Raw genomic sequence first — 16,870 nt, forward strand, 5'->3', positions numbered from 1 at the left:
ACCCCCTGCTGAGTGGCTCTCATCCCACAGACCAAGCTATGAGAATGACTTAGGGACACAGGAGGGACCTGACTCCAGGACCTACTGTCGGGGGCTGTGAAGGGCCTCGAAGGGAGAATACGCAGCCCAGGACGCTGTCTGGCCCAGTGAACGCAAGGGGGGCCGCTGTGCCTTGGCAGGGGCAAACGTGAGGAGTGTCTTTAGGGGCTGGTGAGGGGGAGGCTGAGGGAGTCTGAGCCATGGCGACGCTGGAAGTGGAAAGTGAACCCTCTGTGCCATTGGTAGGTGGATGCCGTCCCCAGGAGCCTCAGACATCTCCACAGTCCTATATCTCAAGAATCAAGTCGAGAGGCTCCGGGCCCAGCTGGGCAGCAGTTGCCAGCGGTGATGTGTTTGCTCTCCTGCCATGGCCACAGCTGCTCCGGGTGCTGCCGGGGGCTCGCTGCAGCCCCAGTGGCCCTCATAGCTCCCTTGTTAGCAGCCCTCACATAACTCACTGACCTCACCTGTTTTGAGCAAAAGAGGAAGAAACTCTGCAAATGAGTGGAAATTAAAGTTGAGGTACTTATCCCTTGGCAGACAGCCTGGGATCTGAAGCAACTTGAGGCCCACGGCTGTTCTCCCAGGATGGGTGTTGAGTGAGCTCTCTGGGTCTTGTAGTTTCTGCACAGCTGTCAGGGTCCTGCCTCCTTCCAGGTCTAGGTGTCCCATGACCTTGGTGAGGTCACTCCTGTGGGGAGAAACTAGAGGCACAGGAAACCCTTGGCCCGGACTAGGCCCACCCAATCCAGGCTCCACTCGTAATTGCCCAGCTGTGTGTTGGGTGCGCAGAGGAGAGGTTGTGGCCACCAGCCTTCCGAGACTAGGGGAAATGGTGGTGGGGAGGGCTGAGGTACCTCTGGGGCACAAATTGGGGTTGGAGTCACCAGGTTAAACTCATGGGTTACTTAGAAGAGAGGGGTGTTCACACATCCTGCTCCATCCACTGGGAGCCAAGGAACAGTGGCTCCCCAGGGTGGGTGAGCACACAGCCGGTGCCTAGATCACATTCCTGAACTTCCTGCTCTGTAGAGAAGAACCAGGATAAGAGGCCGATTCCACCACCACAGAGACATGACAGGGGTGCAGGAGCCAGCACAAAGGGCTCCCACTGACCAGATCCAGACTAGTCAGTCATGAAGTCATGGTTATAATTAGCCTACTAAAATGGGGAGTTGCATTCATGCTGACACAAATAAACCAACAAGGAAAGGAAGAAGAGAGGGAAACTCTTTCTTACTTAGAACAGATCCAGACTAGTCAATCATGAAGTCACGGTTATAATTTGTCTACTAAAATGGGGAGTTGCATTCATGCTGACACAAATAAACTGGCAAGGAAAGGAAGGAGAGGGAAACTCTTTCTTGCTTAGAACATCAGCCAAGGATGTGCAGGGAGTGACACCATGGGAAGGTCGTCAGTGGATGCGGAAATTCTGGACAAGCTGTTTATGAGGAATCTCCCCACAAGTTCTTCTTATTGTGAAGGGAAGACAGTAACTTTCCTGTGCAGCAGCCTGTGGACACCAGTTCCGAGGGATCAGCTTCTGTTGCTGACCCTGGGACGGATGGACATCGTGGGCCAATGGACAGGAGAGAGACAGCCTTACTCCTGACTCCAAGCATCAGATCTTGGACAGATCCTGACCGAGGGACACTAAACATACAACCTGTCCTGTTGAGAGCATTCTGTTGAGGACTGAGGGGACCCAGGACATGGAAGACATGTGGGATCATGGACCCCACGCCGGAGAAACAGGCCATAAAGGATGTCCTCTGGGCAGCTGATGGAGGAGCCCGTGGACTGTGCGTTAGGTCGTAATGCTGTGGCCCTGTGAAACTTCTGCCATGTTCCTGTAGAGGAGGACCAGGCCTAGAGAAAGGATGGCCTAGCTGGTCCCCCACCCCCTCAACCTTTGCACCCCTCGAGGCTGTGCAGCTTTCCAGACTGGTTGAGTCAGCCATCTGGGCAGCTTTCTTAACTGATTACCAAGAGAATGCCCCTGTTTTTAGAAAGTACAAACTGAATTATCAGGGCATAAAGGGGTGCAATGTCTCCAGCTCACCCTCAGATGGTTCAGAGAGAGATGTGTGTGGAGAGGGGAGGAAGCACCAGCAGTGAGACGAGCATGGGGCCTCAGGCCACCCCTGCAGCTTCTCCCTGGGGATGAGATTCTGCCACATCAAGACCAGACCCCCAACCCAGAAGGGACCTGCAGACCGCGGAGCTCCCCTCAGGCTGCATGGTCACACTTCCCTGTTTCTCTGCTCACCCAGACCCCTCCCTCCCTTGGGCCCCTCTGCCCCGACCCCAGACAAGACGCCTACTGGACTTCTCCCGGCTTCGACCACTAGGGGGCAGTGCTGGCTGCCGGCGCTGCTCTCCCTCCCACTGGCTCTGACTAGAAGCTTGGGAACCTGCCCCCCGGGAGCCCACACTGCTTCTCCCTTGTCCTCAGCCTCCCCACAGGGCTTCTCAGGGGGGAGTCCAGGCACTCCCTTCCCTGAGGAACAGAGTCATTAGGACGCCTCAGGCTTCCCCTCTGCTGTGTGGATTCTGGCCAAGATGCTGGGACTGGCACCCGAGCAAGGTCGGGGCAGGCAGACGTGGCCATCACAAGGTGGGACCTTGGCCCCTGAATGTAGCAATGCAGAAGCTTCTAGGTGTTTCAGGTCATTATTAGCATTGTGTGAAAGAACATGGACCATTCAAGATCAGGACTCCCCAGCCCTGAGCCCTGCCACGTCCTGGGCATCGTTGGTTCCTCGGCTCAGGCCCAGGGCCATCTTAGCTGGGCAGGGGTGGGGAGGTACAGGGGTGCTGCTTTTGAAGAGGTTTTTAAATTTCTAAGTGTTCTGAGGTTTGGAAAGTCTGTTTTCAGGATTTTACTTCAGATAACACAAGATAATCCTACAGCATATCCCTGTAGAGGGGGACCAAGCGTGGAGAATTGGCCGGGCTGGTCCCTCAACCCCAGGGCTGCACCCCTGGAGGCTGTGCGACTTGCCAAAGGGATCGTCATGTCAGCCGCCTGGGGCCTGTGCAGCCCTGTGTGTGAATTCACACTCCAGGTCTCCCACGAGTCCTGGTCCTGTGCCCTTGAGAGACCCTGAGCCAAGACCTTTCTCTGATGTTCCCTTTGCCATCTCACCTCCATATGCTCCCTTGATGCCACATGCCAGGCATGTGCTGGAGGCACTGCTGTGCAGTCACCGTGGCTCCAAGGCCATAGGAGGGCACAGGTGCATGCCAGCCCTGGAAAGACACACCAGGAAACTGGGCCAGGACAGGGTGTGCTGGTCTGTTCCAGGGACACAGAGCAGGTTCCTCGTTCTGGTGCCAGTTCACCTGACTGAGTCGGCAGTGCAGCTTTTCATAGGTGTGAGCAATAGCCATGCCTAAGTAGGCCACCTGCTTCCCTCGGGGCCTTGGACACCACTGGCTCTTCCTGGGCCCCTCCCTGGCACAAAGGCAGCCACACACATTGCCTCCTTTTTCCCTTTCTCTTTTTCCCACACCCTACCCCGTTCCAAAAACCCCTCTGGGGGGACAGCATGTGCGTGTAAGAGCCACATGGTCGGACCGTGGGATAGCGGGAAATGGGACAGCTGGGCCAGTGGTAGAATGGAGGACTGCATGGTGCCACCCGGGCAAGGGGGCTCAGACCTTGAGTGTTGCCCTGGGGCTACCTCCCGGCCCACAAGCTGAGACCCCAAGCAGCCACTGCTCCTTCCTTTGGCCTCCTTTGCTTTCTCTCTGCACTCTCGTCAGGGTCAGGATGGTGGGAAACCTGGGCCAGCCTGTGATGGTTGAGGGAAGTCTGAAGGACAGGTGGGGAAAGTGTCTGAGGTAGGACCCTGGACAGATGAAGTCACGGGGCGGGCAGGGGAAGCAACGTGCTGAGTGAGTGAGGGCGGAGGAGGCACTGGGGAGGGGCCCAGCGTGCAGGTGTCCAGGGCTGGAGAAAGAGTAACGGAGGCTGTGTTCCCGTCACAGGCCTCACTTCGGGTCTCCGCCAGCCCCCTTCACACCAGACAGCTGGCACCCAGCCTATGACAAAGGGGCCAGCAGAGGAGGTGGTGATCACATGTGTGGCCCTCATGGTTCCGGGCCTGGACTGCATCCTCATTGTCTTCACTGGAAAGACACAAAGGCATTGGTGGTGAGGGGGTTGGGGAGCCACAGAGAAAGCAAGGGCAGGCAAGCCTTGGCCTGGGAGCTTTGAGGACCTTCATCACGTACTTCCCCACCCCTCCCCACCCCCCCAATGAGAGCGAAGGCTGCTGTGGATGCATCATGTTGGAGAGACGTCACCCAGTGGGGTGGGTTCTGGGACAGTTGGTCAGGCAGTGGCTCCCGCCGTCCGCACCCTCACTCCCACTTCCTCTTTACCCTCTCCCCAACCCCAGGCTCCTATGATGGTCTCTGCTGTGGGGGTTTGTTCACAGGTTCCTGCAGACGGGGGACCCGCAGGGACAGAGGACCGTGGGACGCACCCCCCGCAGGTCCTGTCTGTGCCCCGACTCCAGAGGAAGCTCAAGGAGGCTGCCAGGAAGATCCTACGTCTGCGCCTGGAAAAGGAGCAGCTCCTGGAGCTGGGGAACCGGCTGCGAGCGGAGCTGGGACACCTCACCGGTGGGTCATTCCCCCGCAGCCCGCCCCTGCTCTGGGGATGAAGGTACAGGGTGTAGCGGAGGGCTGGCCCGAGGAGGGGGGAGGCCCAGCCCAGGCTGGGGGTGGGGACAGAACGGAGATCAGACAGGACTCAGCTTGACCTCTGTGGTGGGAGTCCTGTGAACCCACCCCTCTGGCAGCATTTTGTGAGAAAAATGCCACAGGTTAGCGAAGCAGCTAGCGTTTCTATGCAGCTTTGTGGTGGCAGCAAAGGCTGCCGTGTTCCCAGGCCAGCCCCAGCCTTGGCCTCCTCAAGATAAAGGCGGCAGTGTGTGCAGTGCGGCCAAAGCCCGGACCGTGGGCTGCAGATGCCCAGGCTGCCCGTCGTGGGGGTCTTGGGTGCTGGTTCCTGAGAAAGGGACCCATGGATCGGGCCCACAGTTAACCCACTAGAGCTACTAGACGTTGGGCCTCTCCCGGCATCTTGGCGCACCAGCCTCTCTGCTTTTAAGCCCCCTGGTTTTCCTGCAGCCAAGGCGCCGGCCCCTTTCTCGCAGCCTCCCCCTCACCTTCTGTGGCTTCTGCCTCTGTCCTTTTCCAGCCACAGCTTTGAGTAACTGTGATGATCTCCAAATCTGGGGTCTTCAGGATTTCACCTTGTTGTTGATGTGAAACTAAGCCACTCCTCTCTCCACAACAGCTCACCTACTTTAGAAGCAAGGTCCCTGACTTGCATTTCCTATTGGAGGCAGAGTGCCCCAGTGTGCCTATAAAGAGCTCAGAGCAACAGGGTATCCACAAAATGCTTCTCTCAGCTAACGAGAGCCCCGGCTTCCCTCCTGGGTCCTTCCCTCCCAGGTCCCCCAACCGCTGCAGTGTCCAGAAAGCACATCCCACTGACGGGGAGGAGATGGGACAGAACAGCCACCCTTGTCTCTCCCCAGCACGTGCCTGCGTGAGCGAGAATAGTTGCTTTGAATACATTAATATTTAGCCTTAATATGTTGACTCCTGAAATTACCAAGTGATTGGAAGTGGGATTAGGGAGCACATAGGAGACAGCGGAACTGAGGGGAGAGGGTGGGAAAGACCCTGGAAAATCTAAGGAGGAGCAGACAAGTCACTTGTGTTTTCAGCAGACATCTTGCTGAGTGGCTGCAGGGTACCAGGCGCCCGAGATACAGAGGTAAACCAAACCGTCCATGTAAAATGATCCCCAGTTGTACTTGGAGACCGCTGTACACATCCACCTTTTGCGGGTAGGGGACCTGGGCGAGACTTACCTCAGAGGCTTTGTCCTTCTAAGAACCCACCCCTGAAAAAATAAGGGTGAGCAGCGCTCAGTGTATTTCTAGATGTCATCAGTGTGCAAGCAGCAGCAGTGGGCATCTTTCACCGGAGCTGGCTCCTTCCCTTGGGACCCGTTTGACAAAGCCCTCCTTCCGTTCAGTCCTCCTTCTGTTCCCCAAGTTGAGGGGGGAGATTTGGCTTTGCTTGTTCCTTAGGGGCACTTCTGGGCCATCTGCCAAGTTCACTAAAAACCCTGTTTTTACTTTTAAAGCCCATGCCGTGTACTTGTGCTCCCCGCCCCACATGCCTGTCATTTCATGGTCTTCAGCACTTACGGCTCTATTTCTTAATTCTACTCCATCCCCTCCCACATCTGAACCTTGCTTCTCCTTGACTTGGCCTCTGTGCCAAGCCCTGCCACTGCTCAGGTGCCCTGCCAGCCCCCTAGGCTTCTAGAGGCAGGCAGAGCCATGCCTCCCTCCCCCTCTGACCTTTTATTCCAGTGAACCTGTCTTCCCCCTCATGGTGAATTCCTAATCTAATCAGCTGGCCTCACAGCCAAGTATGTAAGTGAGTCATCCACCTATCTCTCTATCCAGCATCCACTCATTGACACATTCACACATCTCTCAACGCATCTACCCTGCATCCATCCATCCGCTCACTCGTCCAACAAAGGAGCAGACCCTCCATTGCCAGGCCTGCCCTCCTGTGCCTCCCAGTGTCAGAGAAAGCTACACATCCCTAGCAACCAAGTTTGCAGCCTTCTCTGAAAGTTAGAGAGACCTCAGCAGTAGAGCCTTCCATGCCTGGTGTTTTCATTAGTAGTAGACTTTTAGTAGTATCTTCTGTTTTTCTTCTCTGGTGATTTGTCTGTATGGATTTTCTGCCTCTTCTTGGATCAATTCTGGACATGTGCATTTTGCTGGAAATCTCTCCAAAGTCTCTAGTCTTTCAAGTACTACCATAGAGCAGCACGTACTGGCCTGTAACTGTTTTCGTCTGCATCTCTGGTTATCACTCCTTCATTTCCAAGACTTCCGTATGTGCAGGGATGTGGGATTCTGCTCCAACCACCCTTTCCCCAGTTAGCTGTGCACACACTGGCTCAGTTCACCTTTGTATGAGGAAGGCTTCCCTAAATAATGGTAATAAAAAAAGTCTAAAACCACCTAGACATGGGAAAGGCAAAAATCAACAGAGTTGACGTCGTTACATCCTAAAACATCTGTAAGGAAAAGACATAGTACACAAAGGTAAAAGACAAATAACAGATGGGAGAAATATTTGCAACATACCTGACAGATAAAAAAGAATCAGCGCCCAACATGGGCATTCACTGATGGCAAGCAAAGTGCCGGACGGGACGTCCAGGAGAAAATCCCCAGAAGTGACAAGGGTGTGGATGCCACATGCCTCTGCAGGAGTCTGAAGAGGGCAAGTAAGTCAGCGTTGAGTTCATGCCCAGACTAAAAAGTCCCATAAGTCCCATCACAGGAGCTGTCACTGGTGAAGCCTTTCAGAGGGCAGTTTGCCTGCATCTCACAACTTTTTAAATTATCATACCCTTTGAATACGCAAATCTTCCCCTGGAGATCTTTTTAAAATATTTTCTCACAAATCTGAGAAAGATGCATATGCAAGGATGTTTGGCAGTGTTTTTTGTTATAGTAAGAAAGCAACTGGGAAGGTCTAGGGGTCCATCTTTGGGACACTGGAATTGGACCGTGGATGCTACTTTAACCCTCAAGGGCATGTGGGGTGGACTTTCCTGCTGGTCCCGTCCCCCTGCCAATACAGGGGGCATGGATTCAATCCCTGGTCTGGGAAGATTTTACATGCCACGAGGCATCTAAGCCCCTGTCATACACCTCTTGAACCCACACTCTGGAGCCCATGAACTGCAACATTGGAGCCCACACACCGTAACTGCTAAAGCCTATGCATCCTAGAGCCTGTGCTCCGCAACAAGAGAAACCACTGCAGTAAGCCTGCACATTGCAACAAGAGAAAGTCAACTCACAGCAATGAAGACCCAGCACAGCCAAAAATAAATAAGCAAATTTTTAAAAAAAGAGCGTGTGGGCCGCTTTCATGCCCATGAGTCTCCCACATCCCCATTGGGCACCATCTCTGCACGGCACTTCTCAAATGAGAAAAACAGCCCGTTTTCCCCTTCAGCTTCAGTCCACTGTGGATGATTATTTTGTCAAGTACAATAAAATGTGGCCCTTCCAAGTTACTTCAAAACTCCTCACTTTGTGTTGTTTCCTCACGGGCTTGGACACTCTGAGGACCAGGCTCAGCCTGCTGACCACATGATGTGTGTGCCAGCCCAGACATGTCAGCCTATGAGAAGAGCGGCCCGCAGAACAGTGTGCTCTGAGGCCCAGGTGAACATACATAGTGTGCACGCAGGCACAGAGAGGGCAGGCAGGAAGGAAGCACCTCCATCCCAATACTTTGAGGAGGACAGTAGATGAGAGGAGAGGGGTGAGGGGTTTGCTCTGTGAACTTGTGCATCATGGTGGTTTGTAAGAATGCCCAGCCCAGGGCTTCCTTGGTGATCCAGTGGTTAAGAATCCACCTTGCAATGCAGGGGACATAGGTTTGATCCCAGCCTGGGAGGATCCCACATGCCCCGGGGCAACTAAGCCCATGCGACACAACTTCTGAGCCTGTGCTCTGGAGCCACAACTTCTGAGCCCACGTGCCCTAGAGCCCATGTTCCACAACAAGAGAAGCCACCACAGTGAGAAGACCAAGCACAGCAACTAGAGAGTAGCCCCCATACTCTCCGCAATTAGAAAAGGCCCGCATGAAGCAATGAAGACCCGAAGCAGCCCAATTAATTAATTTAAAAAAGAAAAAACTGTTTTAAGAATGCCCAGCAGATTCCATTGGTTTCCTTTCAGGAAGGCCACCCTCCCCCAATACCATGTGGCAGTAGGTTTCTGCTCTCCCACATAGGGAGACAGCAAAGGTTGTGACCAAGACTGGTCTGTCTGCATGTTTTTTAACAAAGCTGATTTATCCAGGTCATCAATCATGTGACTGTGGTCATTAAGTGGTACAGAGTGACCAACCGTGACAGAAGTATGTTATCATCACTTGACAGTATTGAAAATGCGAGACCATCCAGCCAAGGCAGAGCCACGCCCACTTGGCCTCCCTCTGGTTCCAGCACCACCAGGCAGGGTCGACCCCAGGGCTTGTCCTCACCTGTCCACCTCTGGGAAGGGAGCTCATCTCCCAGGGAGCTAGCGGAGCCGCCCCTTCACTGGCCCTGGTTTCATCCTGCATCCCCCACGGCCTGGGGTCAGGCTCCTGTCCCAGCCACATCCCTCCCTCTCCAGTTCTAGGCCTTCAGATCCGCATTTACAGACAGGCAGGCTCGTGTGATTGGGCATGTGGCCCTGACTCAGAATTTCACTCTCCTACCTCGTCTCCAAGCGAGTAGGTAGGTGGCAATGCTGGGGCGTCACCTGCCTCAGGTGGCCCAGCCCCATTTGCACTCCCATCAGCCCAGCTGCGAGTGCTCACCCCTCACCTCTGAGACAAAGGCCATCACACCATCTGCTGGGGTTGAGGCCAAGACCACGACAGATGCCAGTACAGCCTGAGCTGGCCTGCACAATGGAAGACCAGAAAAGGACAGGCCATGAGGCCAGACTGAGTGGACTTCCAACTCAGCCCACCTCTCCCCTACTTTGTTCTTCCTCCTGCTGCCAATTCTCCTTTTCCCCAAAATTGGAACAGCCTGGGATGTTTTCTTAATCCAGTACACCGCTGGGATTCTTTCAAGTGTCGGTTATCAGGATCTTAACATCTGACAATTTTGGAAGACTTTATTTTGGAGGGCAGGTAATTTTAGATTCACAGCAAAACTGAGCAGAAGACAACAGACTTCCCATACACTCCCTGCCCTGCACACGAACACCTCCCCTCTTATCCACATTTACTTGGTGCGGTTTAGTTGCTAAGTCGTGTCCGACTCTTTGCAACCCTATAGACTGTAGCCCGCCAGACTCCTGTCTCCTTGGGATTTCCCAGGCAAGAATACTGCAGTGGATTGCCATTTCCTCCTCCAGGGGATCTTCCCGACCCAGAGATGGAACCCAAGTCTGCTGCACTGCAGGTGGTCTCCTGCACTGCAAGCATATTCTTTCCTGCTGAGCCCACATCCACTCTAGATGGTACATTCGTTGCAATCAGTGAAACTGCTTTGACACAGCATCACCCAGAGTCCTGCAGTTTTACATCAGGGTTCACCTTCATCCTGTATGTTCAGTGGGTTTGAATCTTGTGCGCTCAACCTGATCACCCTCCCTCCCTCCTGACCTCTGATAACCACTCATCTTTTCCCTGTCTCTGTAGTTTAGCCTTTTCCAGCATGTCATAGAGTGGGGATCACACAATATGTATTCTCTGATATCTAACATTTCTTAAAGGCTCTTCTTTTTTTTTTCCTGATTTTGAAAAGGCTATTTGTTCACTATAAAAATTTAAATGAATGTTGAGAAATAGTTAATTTATACTGGAAAGCACAAATTGCCAGCTAGAACTTATCTGCATTTTGCTGCCCGTCCATTGGATTGTTTGTTCACACTCTTACATGTACCCTCATGTTGAAACTGAGTGATTCCTGCCTAGCTCTGCACACCCTCCCTCGGGGGCCATCACCGAGCTGGCCCCAGAGGAGACTCCATGCACTGGACTGTTTCTGTCACATTTGTGTTCAGTGAGCTCAGGCAGACACTCTCCAACCAGCCTCTCACCTCTCCCCACCCCTACCCCGCCCCCAGGGGAAAGTGCATTTGGGTGTTTTTTTACAATAGTAAAGTGCCTGTTTGACCACAGCTTCCCAGAAGCTAAAAATTCATTAGAAATTGGTTTTTGTCAGTTTAGTTAGGTAAAATTAGTTCACTGTTTTAATTTGTATTTCTTTACATTTCTGGGTGTGGGTGTGTGTGTTGGCCATTTGTATCTCATTGTGTAATTTTCCTGCTGAATTTCTTTTGTGCTCTCCCCCAGCTTTCTTGCAGCTGAATCTTTGATTCATCTAGAAATGATTTGGTGAAAAAGAAACAGGTTAGGGATCTAGCTTTATTTTATTTTTTCCTAGGTGGTTAGCTGGTTGACCCAATACTGTTTATTGGGCACACATGCATAAATAGGAAAATACCTCTTTACATTTAGTTTATTAATTATGATTACACATGTGCATCTCCAGTCCTGTAAACGATATTAATTGAGAAGCAGTGATTTTCAGTCACATTTTATGAATTCTTGGTGTGTTTGCCCCTTGCTATCAGCACCCTGCCACACTCTGCATCTCCGAACCCCTGGGAGCCCTGGGTCATGCACAGCTTCATTCATGGGTTCTGAGGGCCTGGGAGGGAAAGGATCTGACGTTCAGGGGTCTATTCTTTCCTTCAACAAGGGCCTGTGGGCAGTAAACTTTGTCTTCATAAAATGATTTTATTTTGACCACTTTCTAGAACAATGGTATAGCTGGAAGGAGACTTCTAATTGGCATTTTCTTACAACTTTTTGTAAGACGGTACCCTGCTGTCTCCTGAGAAGCCAGCGTCAGTATGAGCCTCTTCCTCGCAAGTGGCCTTCCTTTCCTCTATGGCTCCTTTAAGATTTTTCTTCCAACCCATTTGTGCTCCTGTTCTATCATCCTGTGTCTACGTGAGGGTTGTTCTGCTTTAATTTAACCTGCTCTAGAGTCAGTATTTTTTTTTTTTACATCTTAAGACTTGTGGTTGGTTGGTTTTTTTTTTTTCCATTCTTTAAATTTCTCAACTATTTGTCTTTTTTTTTAATTTTTTAACTTATTTATGGTTGTGCTGGGTCTTCGTTGTTGTGCAGGCTTTTCTCTAATTGAAGTACATGGGCTTCTCATTGCAGTGGCTTCTCTTGTGCGCGGGCTCTCTGGCTTCATTCAGTAGTTGCAGCAGGTGGGCTCAGCAGTTGCAGCTCCCAGGCACTAGGGCACAGGCTCAATAGTTGTGGCACTTAGGCTTAGTTGAGTTTCCCAGGTGGTGCAAGGGTAAAGAATCTGTCTGCCAGTGCAGAAGATACAGAAGACACTAGAGACACGGGTTCGATCCCTGGGTCAAGAAGATCCCCTGGAGTAGGAAATGGCAACCCACTCCAGTATTCTTGCCATGGAAAATTCCATGGACAGAGGAGCCTGGCAGTCTACAGTTCATGGGGTCACAAAGAGTCGGACACAACTGAGCGCACATACACACACGGACTTAGTTGTTCACAGCAGTTGTTTCCCGAATCAGGAAAGAACGCATTGTCTCCTGCATTGGCAAGCAGATTCTTTACCACTGACCCACCAGGGAAGCCCAGTCATTGTTTTTTTAAATACCACATCTTCCCATTTCTTTGTAATCTCTCCTAGAGCACGTTAAATGTGTTTATTAACCTGTGTGTTTTAGAATTTCTTTGCTACCTTCCAGGGGATTTCCTCAAAGATGACTGCTTAGAGTCAGTGGGTGGTTTTCTATGTCTTTACCAGAAGTTTCCATTTTATTTTTATTCGTTCCTTTCCTTGGGTTTATTTTATTGTTCTTTCCATGATTTCTTAAGCATTTATTTTATCCTTTCTTGTTTAGTAATTGCTTAGTTTTAAGATGTGAATTTCTTTTCTGAGTATCGATTTTGCCATGTCCCAGAGTTTTGCTTTTTTGGTTTTGTTTTCTTTATTTGGCTTCACTGGGGCTTAGTTGTGGCACAAGGGATCTTTAGTTGCTACATGAGGGATCTAGTTCCCTGACCAGGGATCAAACCTGGGCCCCCTACATTGGGAACAGAGAGTCTTAACCACTGAATCACCAGGGAAGTCCCACCCTAGAGGTTTTGAGGGGTAATATTATCAGGATGATTAGTTGCTAGATATTCTACCACTACAGACTCAGGTTTCCTATTTCACTCAAGTTGATTAGGAGTATTCACCTAAAAAACAAAAGGCCAGTTATTTTTCCAGAAGAATGAGTTTATTTGGAAACAACAAAGAACTGCAGTTTGGGACATGCAATTATGGTGAACCACATGCAAAGCCAGTAAAAAAAAACAGAGAGAACTTGAGTTTTCTCTCAAGTAAAATAAGAGTAATACAAGAACTACTGTAGGGGATAATGAGGCCCTGAGCCCCAGTAGCCTCTTCTGTTACAGACTTTATACATTGAAGTGTTTATTTACTTGGGGAGAGCATTTGAGGGAATCTATTTGAATCTTGATGGGAGGATTTTGCCAATATCAATTGGACAGTTTGCCCATAAGGAGGGTGGTAGCTGATTCAATAGAGACAAATGATCAGTGTTTCCAGAAGCAGCTCCAGTACTGTCAGAGACAGAGCAAATAAAAGAAGTCAAAGGGTGGTTTAATTCACCTGATTGATTATTTTGATGGCAACTGTCAAATTTTAGAACTGTTTCACCCTTTTTGGGAGAAGGAAATTCCAGCATGATACTTTACCAAGAAGCCCTGGTCTTATAAATTAATAGGGGCGGAGGAGCTAAGGAGAAAAGGGTGTGTACCTCTTAAAGGGTCTAAGCAAAAGGGAAGAGGTTCAGAAACAGGACCCTGTTGAGGTTCATTAGAGACCCCCACTATTTGGACCATTTTAGTATTTTTCTTTATTGTGGTGGGGCTGAGCACCGAGAGTATGATCTGGGGTCTGTAAAGACAAAGATTCGCCCGCAATCTGGAGAGTGGTTTCTCCAAGCTGATTCAAGGAGAGGATTGAGAGAGCCCCAGTCATTCCTCAGAGCCCCTCACAGGGAGTTAAGAGGGTGTTTGAGAGGCTGGTTAGAGGGCTAAAGATGCCCAAAACACTTACACTTTTAGCAACCTTTTTCCAGTGTCCTGGCTCTTTACAGTAATAGCAGAGACTAGAAGGGTTTTGTTAAGGCACCTTCATTTTCAGGAATTAAAGATTAAGAATTTAGTGGTCTTGACTCACCTAGGATTCGAGTCAGCTGATTTGCCAAGTTAACTAAATCTAGAGTGGACATAATCTCCCATTCCACCCTTGTCTTTCTAACTAAATGAGAATGATCCTGGTTCAGCCCATTAGCAAGTGAGGCGATAAGGGCTATCCAAGTGATTTCAACATCTGAAGGAAGACCAGTATTTTCTTTAAAGACAATTTGAAGTCAATTAAATAATCGTGAACAGGCTTATCAGATTTTTGTGTGCAAACCTGAATTTAGTTCCCATCAGCAGGCTTGGGAAAGGCAATTGTAACTCCTGGTGGGGGTTTTCAGCAAACGTTCTGCCCTCTTAACAGAAGCTGTGGTGGTTTAGTCATTAAGTCATGTCTGATTCATGTGACCCCATGGACTGTAGCCCTCCAGGCTCCTCTGTCCATGGGATTTCCCAGGCAAGAATATTGGAGTGGGTTGCCATTTCCTTCTTCAGGGGATCTTCCCGAACCAGTGATAGAACCTGTGTCTCCTGCACTGCAGGCAGATTCTTTTGCTAGAAGCTAGGAGTTTGTTTTTCTAAAGGCCCTCCAGGGTGATTCCTTCAGCCTAGTTTCATTCCGTGTTTGGCTTGCCTCTCAAAAAGCTTGTGAACTAACTGATGTAAATCTGAGAAACCAGACTGGTAGGTTTGAATAACTATGCTAAATTCTTCAGCAAATCTACCGAGGTCCTCAGTTACTTTTGGAAACTTTTAACTGTGTGTGGCAATTCAGCCTTCATCAAGGGAACGTGAGTAATGGGTCTTACTTACTTACATAAGTAATGGGTCTATTTGGACCCTCAGAAGATTTCTCTGTATTTTTTTAGTTATTTTTTCTATTTATTTGACTATGCAGCACGCAAAGGTCTTTGATTTTCATTGTAGGGTGTGAGACTTTAGTTTTGTTATTCAGACTTTTAGTTACTGCATGCAAATTCTTAGTTGCTGAGTGTGGAATCTAGTTCCCTGACCAGGCATGGTACCTGGGCCCCCTGCATTGGGAGTGTGGGGTCTTAGCCACTGGACCACCTGGGAAGTCCCAGAAGTTTTCCCTTTAAAGGGCAGTTTCTGATAGAGGATGGCAGAGACTGAGACAAAGAAGCAAGGGGACGGGGGTGGGGGGATGAACAAGGTGATATCAGGGACAAAGAAGTTGGGGGGATGAGTTTGAGGCTTCAGAGCCATTTTGTCTTTGTTTGCCTCAGACGGTATAATTATCGTATTTCCAGAGAGACAATTTAAAATTCCTGATAATGTTTGGAAGCCTCAAAATAGCAATCAACAGAGGCACCCAATTTAATTTTGATGATTTCAGAGTCATGGCTGTCTAATAGTTTTAAGAAAGGTAAGCTTGGGGAGTCTGAAAGTTCTCCATAATCGCCAGTGATGTTCTAAATTACTTTTGGTTAGAATTTGTCCATTTCTTTAGAAACATGCATGAGAAGGGACTGTGGTTTTTAAACATAAAATCAGACAGGGTCTTTGAATGTGGGGCACCCTCAAGACATTTTAGATAACTGGGATCCCATTTTCTGGAGGTTTTTTCTTTTTTTTCTCTAAAGCAAAGGGGGCAGTTCTTTTTTTTTTTTAAGGGGGCAGTTCTTAAACAGCCTGCAGGCCAAATAGCAGCACAGTTCCAGTTGGGACAGCCTGATCCCAAAAGAATCAGGCCAAAGGCCAAATGGCACAGTTCCAAATAGGAACAGCCCAGCTCCAAAAGGAATTAGACTGAAGGCCAGCACAGTTCCAGTTGGGACAGCCTGATTTCAAGTAAGGCTGAAGTGCCAAATGAGTGCTCACAGACAAGGCAAAGCCTTAACAAAAAGGATGAAGCCTTTAAACATATCCATGATAAAGCCTTTGAGAGTTCTAAGTGCACTAAGAGCGGAGCTCCAATCCAGGAGAAAATCCAATCCAAGAGAAAACCTTCCCCTTAAACTCCAGGAGTGACTAGAAAAACAGTGAGCCCCGTGGACTCACTGAGTACCACACCCTTTTGCTCACCAGCCCCAGGGTTGTCAGGAGTCTGCTCTGGATCTTGGTGGGACCTCCAGTGTTAACCTAAAACTTATTTTTTGTCAGCAAAATCAGTTTATTCAGGACCAACAAAGAACTCCAATTTGGGATGTACAACTGTGGTGAACCACATGCAAGTCAGTGAGAAGTCAGTGAGTTCAGTCTCAGTTGTGTCCAACTCTTTGTGACGCCATGGACTGCACCATGGCAGGCTTCCCTGTCCATCACCAACTCCTGGAGCTTCCTCAAACTCATGTCCATGAGTCAGTGATGCCATCCAATCATCTCATCCTCTGTCATCCCCTTCTCCTCTTGCCTTCAATCTTTCCCAGCATCAGGTCCTTTTCCAGTGAGTCTTCTTCGCATCAGGTGGCCAAAGTATTGGAGCTTCAGCTACAGCATTAGTCCTTCCAGTGAATATTCAGGACTTATTTCCTTTAGGATGGATTGGTTGGATCTCCTTGAAGTCCAAGGGACTCTCAAGAGTCTTCTCCAACACCACAGTTCAAAGCATCAATTCTTTGGCACTCAGCTTTCTTTATAGTCCAACTCTCACATCCATACATTACTACTGGAAAAACCATAGCTTTGACTAGACAGACCTTTGTTTGGCAAAGTAATGTCTCTGCTTTTTAATGTGCCACCTAGGTTGGTCATAGCTTTTCTTCCAAGGAGCAAGAGTCTTTTAATTTCATGGCTGCAGTCACCATCTGCAGTGATTCTGGAGCCCAAGAAAATAATGTCTGTTGCTGTTCCCATTGTTTCCCCATCTATTTGCCATGAAGTGATGGGACTGAATGCCATGATCTTTGTTTTTTGAATGTTGAGTTTTAAGCCAGCTTTTTCACTCTCCTCTTTCACTTTCATTAAGAGGCTCTTTAGTTCTTCTTCACTTTCTGCCATAAGGGTGGTGTTATCTGCA

General features: G+C 49.6%; 1 protein-coding gene across 13 annotated transcripts in view; it reads left to right on the top strand.

Annotated features, from left to right (window-relative positions):
- The window catches only part of CCDC57 (coiled-coil domain containing 57), a 109,892-nt gene that overhangs the window by 51,771 nt on the left and 41,251 nt on the right, over positions 1 to 16,870 (top strand). For 10 of the 13 annotated variants that reach the window (XR_014078862.1, XR_014078863.1, XM_081576962.1 and 7 more), the window contains one exon: positions 4,488 to 4,674. Coding sequence is in view for 10 of the 13 variants with exons in the window: in XM_081576962.1 (XP_081433088.1) it covers positions 4,488 to 4,674 (187 nt within the window). In the remaining 3 variants the exon portion in view is untranslated. Of the gene's footprint in view, positions 1 to 285; positions 601 to 4,487; positions 4,718 to 5,254; positions 5,654 to 16,870 lie in introns of those variants that run through there. The other 3 variants (XM_081576968.1, XR_014078861.1, XM_081576969.1) reach the window with 3 other exon arrangements.

Source organism: Giraffa tippelskirchi, chromosome 3 (assembly GCF_054371585.1).
Source record: "Giraffa tippelskirchi isolate mGirTip1 chromosome 3, T2T-mGirTip1v1.2.pri, whole genome shotgun sequence".
Lineage (NCBI taxonomy): Eukaryota > Metazoa > Chordata > Mammalia > Artiodactyla > Giraffidae > Giraffa > Giraffa tippelskirchi.